Source organism: Carcharhinus amblyrhynchos, chromosome 33 (assembly GCF_965287045.1).
Source record: "Carcharhinus amblyrhynchos chromosome 33, sCarAmb.v2.hapA, whole genome shotgun sequence".
Taxonomy (NCBI): domain Eukaryota; kingdom Metazoa; phylum Chordata; class Chondrichthyes; order Carcharhiniformes; family Carcharhinidae; genus Carcharhinus; species Carcharhinus amblyrhynchos.
In genome coordinates this window covers 1,955,706-1,970,079 of record NC_137356.1, presented here as the reverse complement: position 1 = coordinate 1,970,079, position 14,374 = coordinate 1,955,706, and the positions used below count along the sequence as shown (strand labels likewise).

At 44.7% G+C, this 14,374-nt stretch overlaps 1 protein-coding gene across 1 annotated transcript in view; it reads right to left on the bottom strand.

The window, feature by feature from the left end:
- Window positions 1-14,374, bottom strand: part of LOC145360878 (vascular cell adhesion protein 1-like) — a 142,093-nt gene that overhangs the window by 110,196 nt on the left and 17,523 nt on the right. Inside the window, exons 4-5 of the mRNA XM_080216379.1 lie at window positions 13,053-13,331; window positions 3,363-3,677 (exon numbers count right to left, since the gene is read on the bottom strand). Coding sequence (XP_080072505.1) covers window positions 3,363-3,677; window positions 13,053-13,331 — 594 coding nt within the window. The remainder of the gene's footprint in view (window positions 1-3,362; window positions 3,678-13,052; window positions 13,332-14,374) is intronic.

Here is a 14,374-nt window from a genome sequence, read left to right as displayed (position 1 = left end):
TATCAGCCTGTATCACACACTCATCCTCAAAAACATGGCCCTTCTCCTTAGTGAACACTGAAGTATTCATTCATCGCCTCTCCCATCTCTTCTGACTCCATGCACAAGTTCCCACTACTATCCTTGACTGGCTCTAACCTCACTCTGGTCATTCTTTTATTTCTCACAAAAGAGTAAAAAGATTTGGGGTTTTCCTTGATCTGACCCACCAAGGACTTTTCATGCTCCCTTCTAGCTCTCCTTTTCTTTAACTCATTCCTAGCTACCTTGTAACCCTCAATCGACCCAACTGAAACTTGTTTTCTCATCCTTACATACGCTTTCTTTTCCTCTTGACAAGACATTCAACCTCCTTTGTGAACCATGCTTCCCTCACTCGGCCATTTCCTCCCTGCCTGACAGGGATGTATTTATCAAGAACACAAAGTATTTGTTCCTTGAACAAGTCCCATTTTCATTTATACCTGACAGTTTCTGCTCCCATCTTATGCTCCCTAATTCTTGCCTAATCACATCATAATTACCCCTGCCCCAATTATAAACCTTGCCCTGCCGTGTGACCCTATCCCTCTCCATTGCAATAATGAAGGACACTGAATTGTGGTCACTATCTCCAAAGTGCTCTCCCACAAACAAATCTAACACTTGGCCCGGTTCATTACCCAGTACCAAGTCCAATGTGGCCCCACCTCTTGTCGGCTTATCCACATATTGTGTCAGGAAACTCTCCTGCACACACTGTACAAAAAGTGTCCCATCCAAACTATTCAACCTATGAAGGTTCCAATCAACATTTGGAAAGTTAAAGTCACCCATGATAACTACCCTGTGACATCCACACCTATCCATAATCTGCTTTGCCATTTCCTCCTCCACATCTCTATTATTATTTGGGGGCCTGTAGAAAACTCCTAACAACGTGACCGATCCTTTCCTATTTCTAACTTCAGCCCATATTACCTCAGTAGGCAGATCCCCTTCGAAATACCTTTCAGCAGCTGTTAAACTATCCTTGATTAACAATGCTGCTCCTCCACCTCTTTTACCTCCTTCCCCACTCTTACTGAAACATCTATAGCCCGGAACTGCCATCAGCCATTCCTGTCCCTGTTCTAACCATGTCTCCGTAATGGCCACAACATCATAGTCCCAATCACCAATCCACACTCCAAGTTCACCGACCTTATTCCAGATGCATCTTGCATTGAAGTAGACACACTCCAATCCACCTGTGACCTTGATACCTTCCTCAGTACCTCACTACCCTCAACACTGGTTTCTGGACTACAGCTCATTTTCCCATCCCCCTGAAAAATTAGTTTAAACCCCCCCCCGAACAGCCGTAGCAAATTTCCCTCCCAGGATATTAGTGCCCGCCTGATTCAGGTGCAAACCATCCTGTTTGTACAAGTCCCACCTTCCCCAGAATGTGCTCCAATTATCCATGTCGCTGAAACCCTCTCTCCCACACCATCCCTACAGCCACATGTTAATCTGCACTCTCTCTCCCTGTTCCTCAACTGCTCGCAATTGACACCGGCAATAATCCAGAGATGACAATATGCTTTGTCCTGGCTCTCAGCTTCCATCCTAGCTCTCTAAATTCCTGTTTTAAATCCCCATCCCTTCTCCTACCGATGTCGCTGGTACCGGTGTGCACCATGACCTGTGACTGATCCCCCCTCCCCGTTAAGCATCCTGAAACACGGGCCGAGACATCACAGACCCTGGCACCCGGGAGGCAACATACCATCCGTGAGTCTCTTTTGCTGCCGCAGAACCTCCTATCTGTCCCTCTAACTATCGAGTTCCCAATAACTATTGCTCTCCTGTTCTCCCTGCTTCCCTTCTGAGCCATAGACGGACTCAGTGCTGCATGTCCGGTCACTCTGGTTTACCCCTGGTAGGTCGTCCCCCTCAACAGTATCCAACGCGGTTACTTGTTGCTGAGGGGAACGACCATAGGGGATCCCCACACTGACTGCTTCTTCCCAGCCTCTCTCACCATCACCCATCTATCTACATTCTTTGGAGTAACTACATCCCTTGAAGCTTCTATCTATGACCACCTCTGCCTCCCGAATGATCCAAAGTTCATCCAGCTCCAGTTCCCTAACGCGGTGTTTGAGGAGCTGGTGTTTGAGGGTGCACTTCCCACAGGTGAAATCCGCAGGGACACTGAGAGCATCCCTCACCTCAAACATTCTGCAGGAGGAACATAGCACTGCCTTCGCTGCCATCCCCTCTGGATAACTTGCAGAGAAAACAAGGAGAAGAAAGAGCTTACCTGATATTCACTCACCCACTTTAGGTTAGAGGAGGTGGAAGGGTGGGGGACACTACAGGTGTCTCGGGTTTAGGAACTGCCCAACTTATATACAGGTTAAAATGAAACACTTAACCAGCAACATTGCGACCTGCACTATAAAAGCAAACTACAAATGTTTCCAGAACTACCCATGGCTGACTTTCAGTTTCCTGCAGAGCCTGGTGGGGGTGGAGTTCCTGCTGCCACTCTGCATAGGGAGGTCAGTGATTGGAATGGGCTGGGGGGGTGGTCAGTGGGGGTGGTCTGCTGGGGGAGCAGTGTGGAGGGGGGGTCTGCAGTGGTGGGTGTCTATTGAGGGGGGAGTCGTCATTGCTGTGGGGGAGGGGCTGGAGATGGGTGCACTCTGGGACGGGTGGGGGGAAGTCGGGGCTGGCCTATGAATGGATAGGGGCCACAATCAGGCTGTGGGAGTGTTGGGAGGGGCAGCACTGTGAGGGTCCCGGGCTGGCCAATGATCGAGCTGGCCAGCAAACTGCTGGCTGAAATTTCGGCTCCACTGTGTCAATAGGCCCCACCAACCCCCGAGCTTTCAATGATATTCACAACCTCTGCATTGCACAGAGTGTGGGAGATCCTGGTGTGAACACCTACTGAATAAACAACCATGATTTACACCAGTTTTCTCACAAATTCAGCATTTAGAATCTTTTGGGAGAATCACGACCAACATTTCAGATTTGTGACTGTTCTGAAGAAACATCACAATCTGAAACATCAAGGGTGCAATTTTCTCACTGTTCACACCAGCAGGGTTTCTGTTCCCACTTCAGGGAGCTGAGATTTCACAGAGCATCAAATTCTCCATCCTCGCTGGCAGCACCGGCAACGCATCACAGCTGGAAAATCCCGGCCCAACTCTGTTCCTCTATTCACTGAGCAGCATGACCCGAGGAGGAATTCCAGCATTCTCAAAGTTTAATTCTTAGCTTGTTCCTTTCAGGACAGTCATGAAATCTACACAATTATTGACAAAAGCCTCTTATCGCTCTAACTATAACGTAGAACAACTAAATACAGTTCACCTGGAACTTACAGTAAGTTTGCAGAGTTACAGAGGAGTTTGCGATTAGTTTTCTGTTGTTAGAGCCCAAATCCACTTCGGCCAAGCAGGTGTACACCTGTCCATCATCTGACACACTCGCAGTGAAACTGAAGACATTCCTCAATCTTTTATCTTCATCTGGAAAACCTTCTTCTCCTGCGGAATTACTCTGAACAATCTCACTCCCCCTCAGCCATGTGAGTGTGAGTTTATTGTTTGGATAGACTCTCGGACCAATGCACTCCAGACTATATGTTCTGTTAACTTCCAGCACTTCCGGAGGTGAAGTAATGTTTATCTCACGATCTGTAAATAGAGAATCACAGTTAACAGAATTCACTGGAGTTTTGTACTGAGCACCATGGAATCCCTTCCAAAATATTCACTCTCACTATGGAGTCACAGAGGTTTACAGCACGGAAACAGGCCCTTCGGCCCAACTTGTCCACGCCGCCCTTTTTTTAAAAATAACTAAGCTAGTTCCAATTGGCCCAAATCCCTCGATAATTGCTAAACGTGTGCACCAAACTAAAGATTTGTCCCAACCACACTTGCACCTTGTGGTTCATTATCTCTCATTAAGGATCAGCTCACGGAGTTAATTTGGAGACTGTTCAGTCAGCATGTCCTGAAACCTGGCCTTCCGATTGTGATACTGAAATCACCATAACCATCAATAACATTAATGAAAGCGTACATTAAGATCAAACACTTCCTACTGAGCCAGTTCACAATGCACATCTTCACTGTATAGAGAATCAATTCCTAAACAGCCTCCGTGTTGAGCGAGCCCATTGTGGATTCGTGTTAATTTGATCTGGACCTGGTTCTCTAGGAAGTCAAACTCTTTGCAGCTCCTGTCCTGTCCCTTCTTTCTTCATGCAGAAAGATGTTCACTCCCTGGTGTCCTGTCCCCAGCTGCAATACATCCAGCTAAAACTAAGAACAAGAAAGCTTTTTTTTCCCTTAAAAGGGCCTCCAATTGTGAAGCAATGCCAGCGTATTTCTGCTGACCTCATTACACTTCACACCATAGCCCTCTTTAAGCACAATAGAACCACAGTTGGACTAAATTAACCTCACATATACCGACATCTTTGTCCAACATTAACGATAGGTTCTATCCTTCCAAGCACTGAAACATGAAATGAAACCCACCTGAAACTATCTTTTATTTCTAATGTTTATCAATATAAATTTTCTAAAATTATATATTTTTCCTGTCAAAGTAAGTGTTAGCTTAGTAAGCCACACCACCTTCCTTTAACAAATAATAAGTACAAAATGAGATTTATTGTCCTGACGTTGATGGTCAAGCTCTTTACAGATGTGTTGGATTCTGTTCATTTGCCACTGAAGGTATTCCTCAGTACCGAATATTAGTGTGGCATCCTCAGCACAAAGCAAATCTCTGAGGGGAATTGAACCGTTGTTTTGGGTCTCAGGCGAGCAAAGGCTGAACCGCTTTCTGTAGGTTCCCATGTGTACGTAGAAGCCCTCAGTAGATGAGCTGAAGACACATGACAGCAGCAAAGTGAAGAATATAGCAAAGAAAGTATGTGCCAAAATGCTGCCCTGTTTGATCCCAGTGTGGACCTCAAAAGGTTCCAATGTTGCCCCGTCATGGCTGATACCCATCATGTTATCATGGAAAGAGGAGATCGCATCGAGCAGCTTCAGCAAGTAGCCAGTTTTCTCCAGCAGCTAAAATAGACTGTCTACACTCACATGGCCAAATGCTTTGCTGAGAGAGCTGAAGGCAATATGTAATGGCCTACTTTCCTCACAGCATTCCCCTTGCAGCAGCCAGACTGAGAAGATCATCTCAATTCTAGACCTGCCAACTCTGAAACCACACTGAGACTCAGGGTCAATGCCTACGGCCAGGATCTCACAGTCTAAGAAAGGCAAATCCATTCCCCGCTAGTCTCTGCAGGGAAATCTCTTGATAGTTGCTGCAATTGCTGACGTCACCGTTGTTCTTGGATAGACTCACAACCTTTGCATTACACATTCTGGGACACTGCCTCCTCCCTCCAACAGAGACAGGAGCTTGGACAGATGTGCAGGGTTTTTTATTCATTTAGGATGTGGGAGTTCTGACTAGGCCAGCGGTTGTTACCCACACCTAGTTGCCCTTCAGAAGGCAGTGATGAGCTGCCTTCTTGAATGCTGCAGTCCCTGAGGTGTAGGCACTCCCACATCTGTGATTTGGGTTGGAGATCCAGGATTTTGACCTGGTGATAGTGAAGGAATGACGATATATTTCCAATTCACAATGGTGAATGACTTGGACGAGAACAATCAGGTGGCGACTCTGTCCTTGTGGATGGTAATGATTACAAAGAACAAAGAACAACCCAGCACGGGAAACAGGCCCTTCAGCCCAATGAGCCCGCGCCGCCGCATCACCCTACACCTATTCTACCCTGCGTGTCTACGAATAGAACCCCTGACTTAGCCAGATTCAGGGGAGAATAGTGTCAATGTGGTAAAACCAATCAGCCTAAGAGCACATCTTTGGGGTGTGGGAGGAAACCGGAGCGCCCGGAGGAAACCCACGCATCCACAGGGAGAATGCACAAACTCCCACAGACACAGGCCCAAATCCATGTATCTGCACAGCTAGCAGTGCTAGTCACCGAGCTGTTGCGACGCCCGTCTACCGGTCCAGGATCAAGCACACACACCGACACGAAGTACTAGGCCACTCCCGGAACCTCCAAGAGCAGCCCACGCACGACCCACCGTGTGCATGCCCCTCGTCTGACAACGAGGTGGACCTCCACCTGCGGAATAAAAAGACAAAAACGTTAATCACAAGCCTGCCTTTCCGGTGTCTCCCAAGGTTCTAACCCTTATTTAATAACCCCTACCATAACCCTCCATCCTCGTTTCACTCATGTGCCTATCTAACTGAACATTAAATGAGTCCAACGTTCCCGCCTCCACCACCCTACTCAGTAGCGCGTTCCATACCCCCACAACTCTCTACGTAAAGAACCTTCCTCTCATATCCAAATTATACCTCTCCCCCCTCACCCTTAAATCATGTCCTCTTGTATTTGTAACCAATCTAGGGAGCAGTCTCTCACTATTGACTCTGTCTATTCCCTTCAGTATCTTATATACCTCTATCATGTCCCCCCTCAATCTCCGTCTTTCCAAGGAGAACAGTCCCAGTTTCTCCAACCTTTCCTCGTAACCCAGCCCCTCCATGCCAGGCAACATCCTGGTAAACCTCCTCTGCACCCTTTCCAGAGACTCCACGTCCTTCCGGTAGTAAGGTGACCAGAACTGGACGCAGTACTCCAAATGCGGTCTAACCAACGTTCTATACAACTGAAGCATTAGACGGCAGCTTTTAAACTCTATACCCCTTCCTATAAAGGCTAGCATTCCATAAGCCTTCCTGACAACATTCTCCACTTGTGTCGCAACCTTCATGGATTTGTGAACCTGCACTCCCAGGTCCCTCTGTGTTTCTATACTCCTAATTTGTCTACCTTTAATCTCATAGCTCCTCTCTACATTATTCCTTCCAAAATGCATCACCTCGCATTTGTCAGGATTAAATTCCATCTGCCACCTATCTGCCCAATGCACCAACCTATCTATATCCTGTTGTATCACCTCACAATCCACTTCGGTACCCGCCACCCCTGCCATCTTGGTGTCATCAGCAAACTTGCTGATCACACCACCTACGCTCTCTTCCAAGTCATTTATGTAGACTACAAAGAGGAGAGGTCCCAGTACTGAGCCCTGCGGCACACCACTGGTCACTGGCCTCCAGCCGGACAAAGTCCCCTCCACAACTACCCTCTGTCTCCTATTACCCCACAATGATTGTGGGGATGGAAGGTGCTGCCTAAGGAACCTTGGTGAGTTCTTGCAGTGCACCTTGTAGATAACACACAAGCTGCCACTGTGTGCCAATGGTGCAAGGACTGAATGTTTCTGATTAGTTTTGGTTATTTCCCGCTTGAGTTCCCTGCATCAGAGCCTGAGAGGCAGACTTTCTACGCTGTCTAGAGCAATAGTGTTCTCTCAGGAGTATAACTGAATGTAGTGTTCCCCACCCATCTCTACAACTGTTTATTGTAGTTAGTAATGACTCTCCCATCCCCACCCCTCTTTTATTTTCAACACAGCATTTTGTTTTGCAGTATTCCCTACAGAAGGACATCAGGACACTCTGGCCAAGTTGTAATAAACAGCCATTGGCACACAACCTTGCAATCTTTGTTCAGCAGCTCTCAGTATATTCAGATTCTTGTCACTCTGAACTCTCTTGTAATTAGTGAGAATGGATCGCTCAGCTTCAATGGCAGTGACGCTGGCCTTTAACCAGTCAGGGTTTTTCTGCTCATTTCCCATATGTTGAGCGTGTGGTATTGTAGATGGTGTCTCCAAGCACATTTCTGCACTCTGTGTGAATCTGGAAAGCATTTGTCAATTGAGTTGTGAAAGTACTTTCTTTTCTGGATAGAAAGTATGGCTGACATTGATATGAGGACATTGGTATTTCTGCTTTGAATGTATAAGCATCAAGGGTTGCATTTCCATTCCAGCACACACCAGGGAGAACACTATGGAAGCTGTGTGTGTTGAGAATGCTGTTCAGGAATCGTGTCTGACAGTGATTAGATCCAGATGGTGCCTATGCACTGATCTTGGACAACTTGTGGCATGGTTGTTCTGAATGAAAGTGTTAATTACACAAAGACTCAAGGATTCTCTGTCTGCCTCATTTATATTTCCCAGGCTATGAAGTCCAAGGCAGTAGGGTAATGTTTCATGATCCTTTCCCACACTTGCTTTGAAATTCCCCAGTAGGGAAAGACATTCTGACTTATGGATTCCACTGATGGTGGAGTCAGGTTCTTCTTTTGCCTCTATGCTGAAGGACAGCATCACAGCTTGGACACTCATGATGTTAATGAGTCCTGCATGAGTTGAGAGGTAGATAGAGAGAACACATTCTGAATGATTTGGACAAGCTCTATCATCTGGAGCAGCTGAGCCCTGCTGATACATTTCTGCTAATGAACAGGTAATGTTTATCTTTCTGTGATCCACTCTCACCAAATCTTGTTCCTTGTATGGAAGCTATGTCAATTTTCATCCTATCAAGTTTCATGTCAATCACATCTGTCCTGCGCACATTAGCGACCGTAGACTAGACTGCCCCATCTCCTCCATAAGAATGGTGCAGAGTGGAAAGCTGAGGAGACTCTCTGTGGGAAGGTTTGGGATGTGTGTGTGTGCAGCTCTAACCAAAGGGGAGACAGTGATTTCTTACTGAGCGCTGAATGACCTTTTTTTTCAGTCATAAAAAAAAGCTTGAAAGAATGGGGGCAATTCTCCCAAAAATGCTGAATTGGTGGGAAAACTCTTCTCGATCATGACTGTTTTCTCAGTTCAACTTCTCGCTTGAATCTCCGCTCTCTGTGCACTGCAGAGGTCCCAATCGTGAGTCTTATTAAAAACCCAGGGGAGGCAGGACCCATTCGCACCAGAGTTTGACAGTTCTGGAACTCTGCGCGTGCGCAGTGGCCCCGACCTGTCAGACTCCCCGTTTGCTGGTTAGCCCAGGACCCCCGCAGCGCTGACCCTCCAGCCCTTCCCATGGCCAGATGGTGGCCTCACAACAATTCCCAGGCCAGTCCTGACCCCCCCTCCCATCTTAGAGCACCCCAATGTGCAGCCTTTCCACCCCCCAACTCCTCACTGTCACCCCCCCCCACCAGGGGTCAGACCCCTCCCCGGCAGACCACCTCCCGCCTCCCCGTAGCTAGCCTCCCTTCATCCCAGATCGATCGCCATGCAGAGTGGCAGTGGGATCCCCCACCCCAACCGATCACCCCTAGGCCCTGCCCACAATAGGCCCCACCCCTTGGCACTGTCCAATGGGCAGTGGGCACTTTGCCCGTTGGGCAGTGCTGGAGGGCACAGGCTGGTATTGCTAGGGTGCCCATGCCTATGGGGCACTATCCCTCACTGCATGACCCCCTTGGGGGCCCCGATTGCCCCCCCCTTCATTCCAATGGGATCTCTCACCAGTTCCCTGAATGTGGGGAACTATTCTAAACCCCGATGGAGTGAAGTATTCCTGGCAGGGTGGGAGATTCAAATCGGGACCTGAAAAGTTCCAATAGTGACATTTAAAATGCATTAAAAAGATTTAAATAACTTACCTGCCATCCAGCGGGTTTCCAGTGTGGTCTGGTCTGACTGTTCTCTGGCTCTGGGAGATGTGCGTGCATTCCCAGCACAAGCGCAAATCCCAGAATACGGCCAATGACGCACACCTTCCACTGCGATCCGCCAGGAAAGTTGCGGGTCGGGATGGAAGAATTGCCCCCAGTGTTTCCAAATTACAGGAATCAATAAACAAAGTTTGCCGACTCTTCAAAACTCACAACTTCCTCAGTCAGTGAGCAGCAGAGACAGCAGTGAGTTACAACTCAGATAGACATGGAGTGTAGGATAGAACCAGACTCTTATCTTTATATACTTACAAGCTTTTATTTGGAAAGAAAGCCTTGCATGAAGCACCATTGATTGTTTAAAAGCTCTTTACAGACAATGAAGTCTCTTAAAATTGTAGACATTGTTGTAATGTAGAAATGTACAAAATACCGTACATCATGGATCTCCACACCAACTATTACAGATTCAGATTAATCCTAGATTTATGAGCACATTTAAATCCCCAGTCAATGCCCATCACAGGATGTAATTAAACATACAATATATTCTACCTCATAAATCTGAATCTAAGTGACCCTAAGTAAAAATCTTTGCTTTGATTTGTACCATGTGACTGGAATATAATTTAATGATGTCTATTCATGTGGTTTCAAGTGAAAGTGAGGTAGACCAAATACAAACCAGATCAATTTCTTCCAAAATACAAAGTATCAACACCATCATCTTTAACATTGAGGTAATGAGCTTTATTGCTATTATTGGAATAGCATGGAATTAAATTTTAGCTCTGAGGACCATTGAATAAGCCTAAACAATGCAGGAAGTCTTGCACACTGCTCACTTCAATCACCACAGAAAGAGAAGAAACTAAAAACACATTCTGACAATGTAGCAGTTGCAATATAGAGGTTGAAGGAGGCCATTCAGCCCATTGGTCTCAATTACCCACTCCAGAAATTCTGTTTATCACTTTTGGTGTGATAAACTTTCTAACACTTTTGCTAAGTTAGAGGATTCTTAAGTTTTTTTTCACTCTGACCTCACATTTCAGTCTGATAGCAATCATTCAGATTAACTCCAAACTATCTGCAGGACAGATTAGTGATCTGGTTCTCTGCTTGTCTCATTTCATCATATTCTTCCACATTCCCAACTATTACAGTGATTTGCTTAGTCATGCTTTCAAGTTTAACATCAACTTGTTAGACAACGCAGCCCTCCTTCAGTATGACCCTGAGTATCAACCTAGATCCTGAATATAGTACCTTTCTGAGCAGAGCATCTCAACTAGTGGATTGTGTAACAGGCTCCAGGGGCTAAATGGTTTACTCCTGTTTTTCTATTCCTTTGAACTGAAGGAATGAAATGCAATGGTTAATGGTAAGAAGCCAGACTTAGACCAACATAAGCATCTCAGAGTTATAGCTGCTGGAAGTTAGAGGGGAGAAGCCATTCCGGAGGATTTGGGGCTGAATTTGTGCATCTGATGCTATCACAGAGGATTAGCAGGAGAACCAGCACACAAACTCAACCCCTTTCCCCACACCAGCTGTCAATTTAAAAGCAACATTTCCAATCTTGCTTCACAATCTTAACCTTTGCAGGTTATGGTTTTAATTCCTGATATGGAGTTTCCACTGGGAATTTATGAATTTTTGTCAGGCTTCGCATCTGTAGCTTGCATTTTCCAGTTTTCTATTTCTTTTTCAAGTAATAAATGACGGCTCCTGTTGTAAGGGCAAGTGCAGCCACCACTGAGACACTTACTGCAGCTGCAATCGCTGTTTTGTCTGTGGGGAGAAATGGAAGTTGAATGAAATGATTTGTTAAACTTTGTTTGCATGTATATTCTTCAAATAACACAATCTGATTTTAAGCTGCTGATGCCAGATACACATTTTTCTCCATGTGTCCAAGCAGAGCTATATGTTTTAAAGCCACTGACAATTATATGGTCAACTGGCAGAGAGTATTTTCATAAGTTTAGCAGCTAAAGTCTATTAACTGTTCCGGAATTCTCTAGCAGAGAATGAAACATTCAATGACTTTCACACAGTGTCTCTGCCCATAACTTTACCATTGACAGCCGTGTGGAACTCCCCCACTGAGCTCCACACCACACACACAAAACACATCCGCAGACCAAAATTCTGCGACTGAACGGGTATTTAATTTGAAAACTAACAGAACAACAAACAAGAGCCCTGTCACCTTCAACAATTTGTGCACGTATACCTGAGGTCTACTTGTTTGGAATTCTACTCTCTATTTCCTCTTACCAAAGTTATCTTTTGCTTTTCATGGTGTTAAATGTTATCTGTCCATCCATTTCACCAATCTGTCTGGGTCCTCTCAGCATCTGTCACTGTTCTCACAATTCACTATACTTTCACATTTTGTTTCATCATCCAACTTCGTAACTGTACACCCAAATCTAAGTCATTAAATATGGATCAAGTGAAGCAGAGGTCAGATTGGTGTAATGAGACTGACAGGAGGTGTTAACCAGCAGTACTAACCATGGCTGCAGTGTCAGCCTGAATAGAATTGGTCTAATCAGTATTCAGTTGCTGTTCATGTTTACACCATTTATCAGCCAATAATATCATGATCTGTTCTTTTTGTCTTTCACTCTCTCTCTCCAACTGTCCAAAATCCTTGAGTGTCTACAAAAATCCATCTCTTTGATCAAGCTTGTGGTCACTTGTCATAACTTTTCTACTAAATCTTGCATCTGTTCATTGCTTTCTCTGAACACTGAGATGTTTTTTGTTATAACTTTTAGAGATGAAGTTATTGTGAGAAGATACTCTTGATCCATCAGATTCAACATTTGTGTTGCTGCACTGTTGCCATTCTTCATACAGTTACTAGGATGCAAATAATAGAAGTGTAGATTTATTCTCTATCCAATGTTCTTTCGCCAACTGAGCTTTTCTTCTAGATTAGTAGAAAAAACCTGAGTCCTAAAACATTTTGATTATAAATATCACTTGCAGCTAGCTGAATGAAAATATAAAATTAAAAAGAATGTTTCTTAAACTGCACGAGATTAAGGATAGCCAAGTGAGTTCCTGTAATGCTTTGGCACTGCAATTCTGAATAAAAACAGAAAAACTCTGGCAGCGTCTGCGGAGAGAGAAATGATTAACTTTTTGAGTCAAATGACTTCTTCGGAACTGGAACACTATAATCTTGATGTGGTCACCCAGGTGGATATGTAGAGTGGAGCAAAATACTCCCTGAAATGTAAAGGAAGCTGATTAACTACTGTTGAACGTGTTGGTGGTCAGAACGAAGTATGGGAGCAAGATAGCTCTGATTTTGCAGCTACAATCCTTTGACGCAGAAACAAAGGTAAAGAGAATAAAAGTCAGTGCTTAACTTTTTTCTTTGCAACTGTGGTTTCAGGCTTACATTGAATTTAAATTTTTAAATCAATTAACATTGAGATTGCCAACTAACCTTCCACACTAATGTTCACAGTTTTCCTATCAGCTCCGAGTTTATTCGCGGCTGTACATTTATACATTCCATTGTTTTTTGTTGTGGCATCTAAAATGTGGAGGACTCCGAAAGAGTTCATCACTACATTGCTTTCTTTAGGATATTCCCATGTCAGATTTGGCCGTGGATTTCCTTGAGAGTCACAGGTTAATATAATACTGTCTCCTTTACTGACGTGGACTGGGGATTCAGAGATTGTTTGGTTATTTGCTAACACGTTTGTTCCCATAGGCTTATCTGTAAAAGAAGAGAATGTTGTAAAATTAAATGAAAAATTACCTTTATTTGATTTTGTTAAAGAGCAATGTCTCCTTTTAATTGAAATATTTCATGTGATGCATGAGGTTTCCGCAGAAATGATTCTGTGCCCAGATTTTTTCCATTGTATAAGAACAGCCAGAGGGAACTCCCTATCAAATCTTCCAAATGAGAGATTGCTGAAGTCTGCTAGAATTTGAAACTGTATCAGAGCATCCGGCCAAACAGGAGAAACGCACAATGATATTATCAATGAAATAAGACTACATTTAGATCATTCAGAATATCTTAAATAAATATCTCCAAGTTTTTAGAAGTACTCTGAAGTAGACTGACTGTAATACCTTTCCAGACTTTAAAGATATGAAGGGATATGGGGACAGTGCTGGAGTATGGCATTCAGATAGAGGATCAGCCGTGATCATGTTGATTGGTGGAGCAGGTTCGAGGGGCTGAATGGCCTAATTCTGCCCCTATTTTCTATGTTCCTAAATATGACTATCTTGGCATTACTTTTGATGAGATTAAGGTAATGCTATTGCACGAAGGTTTGCTAGGATGTGAGGAGTGAATGTGGTGAAAAATTGAAAGAATCTATAAAAGCCAACTTTTACAGATGCCCCATAGAAAGCATTTTTCTGGATGTATCACAGCTTGGTCTGGGCTCCTGCTCTGCCCAAGACCGCAAGGAACTACAAAACGTTGTGAATGTAGCCCAGTCCATCACACAAACCAGCCTCCCATCCATTGACTCTGTCTACACTTCCCACTGCCTCGGCAAAGCAGTCAGCATAATTAAAGACCTCATTCTCTCTTCCACCTCCTTCCATCGGGAAAAAGATACAAAAGTCTGAGGTCACATAGTAACCGACTCAAGAACAGCTTCTTCCCTGCTGCCATCAGACTTTTGAATGGACTTATCTTGCATTAAGTTGATCTTTCTCTACACCCTAGCTATGACTAATACTACATTTTGCACTCCTTTCCTTCTCTATGAACGGTATGCTTTGTCTATATAGTGC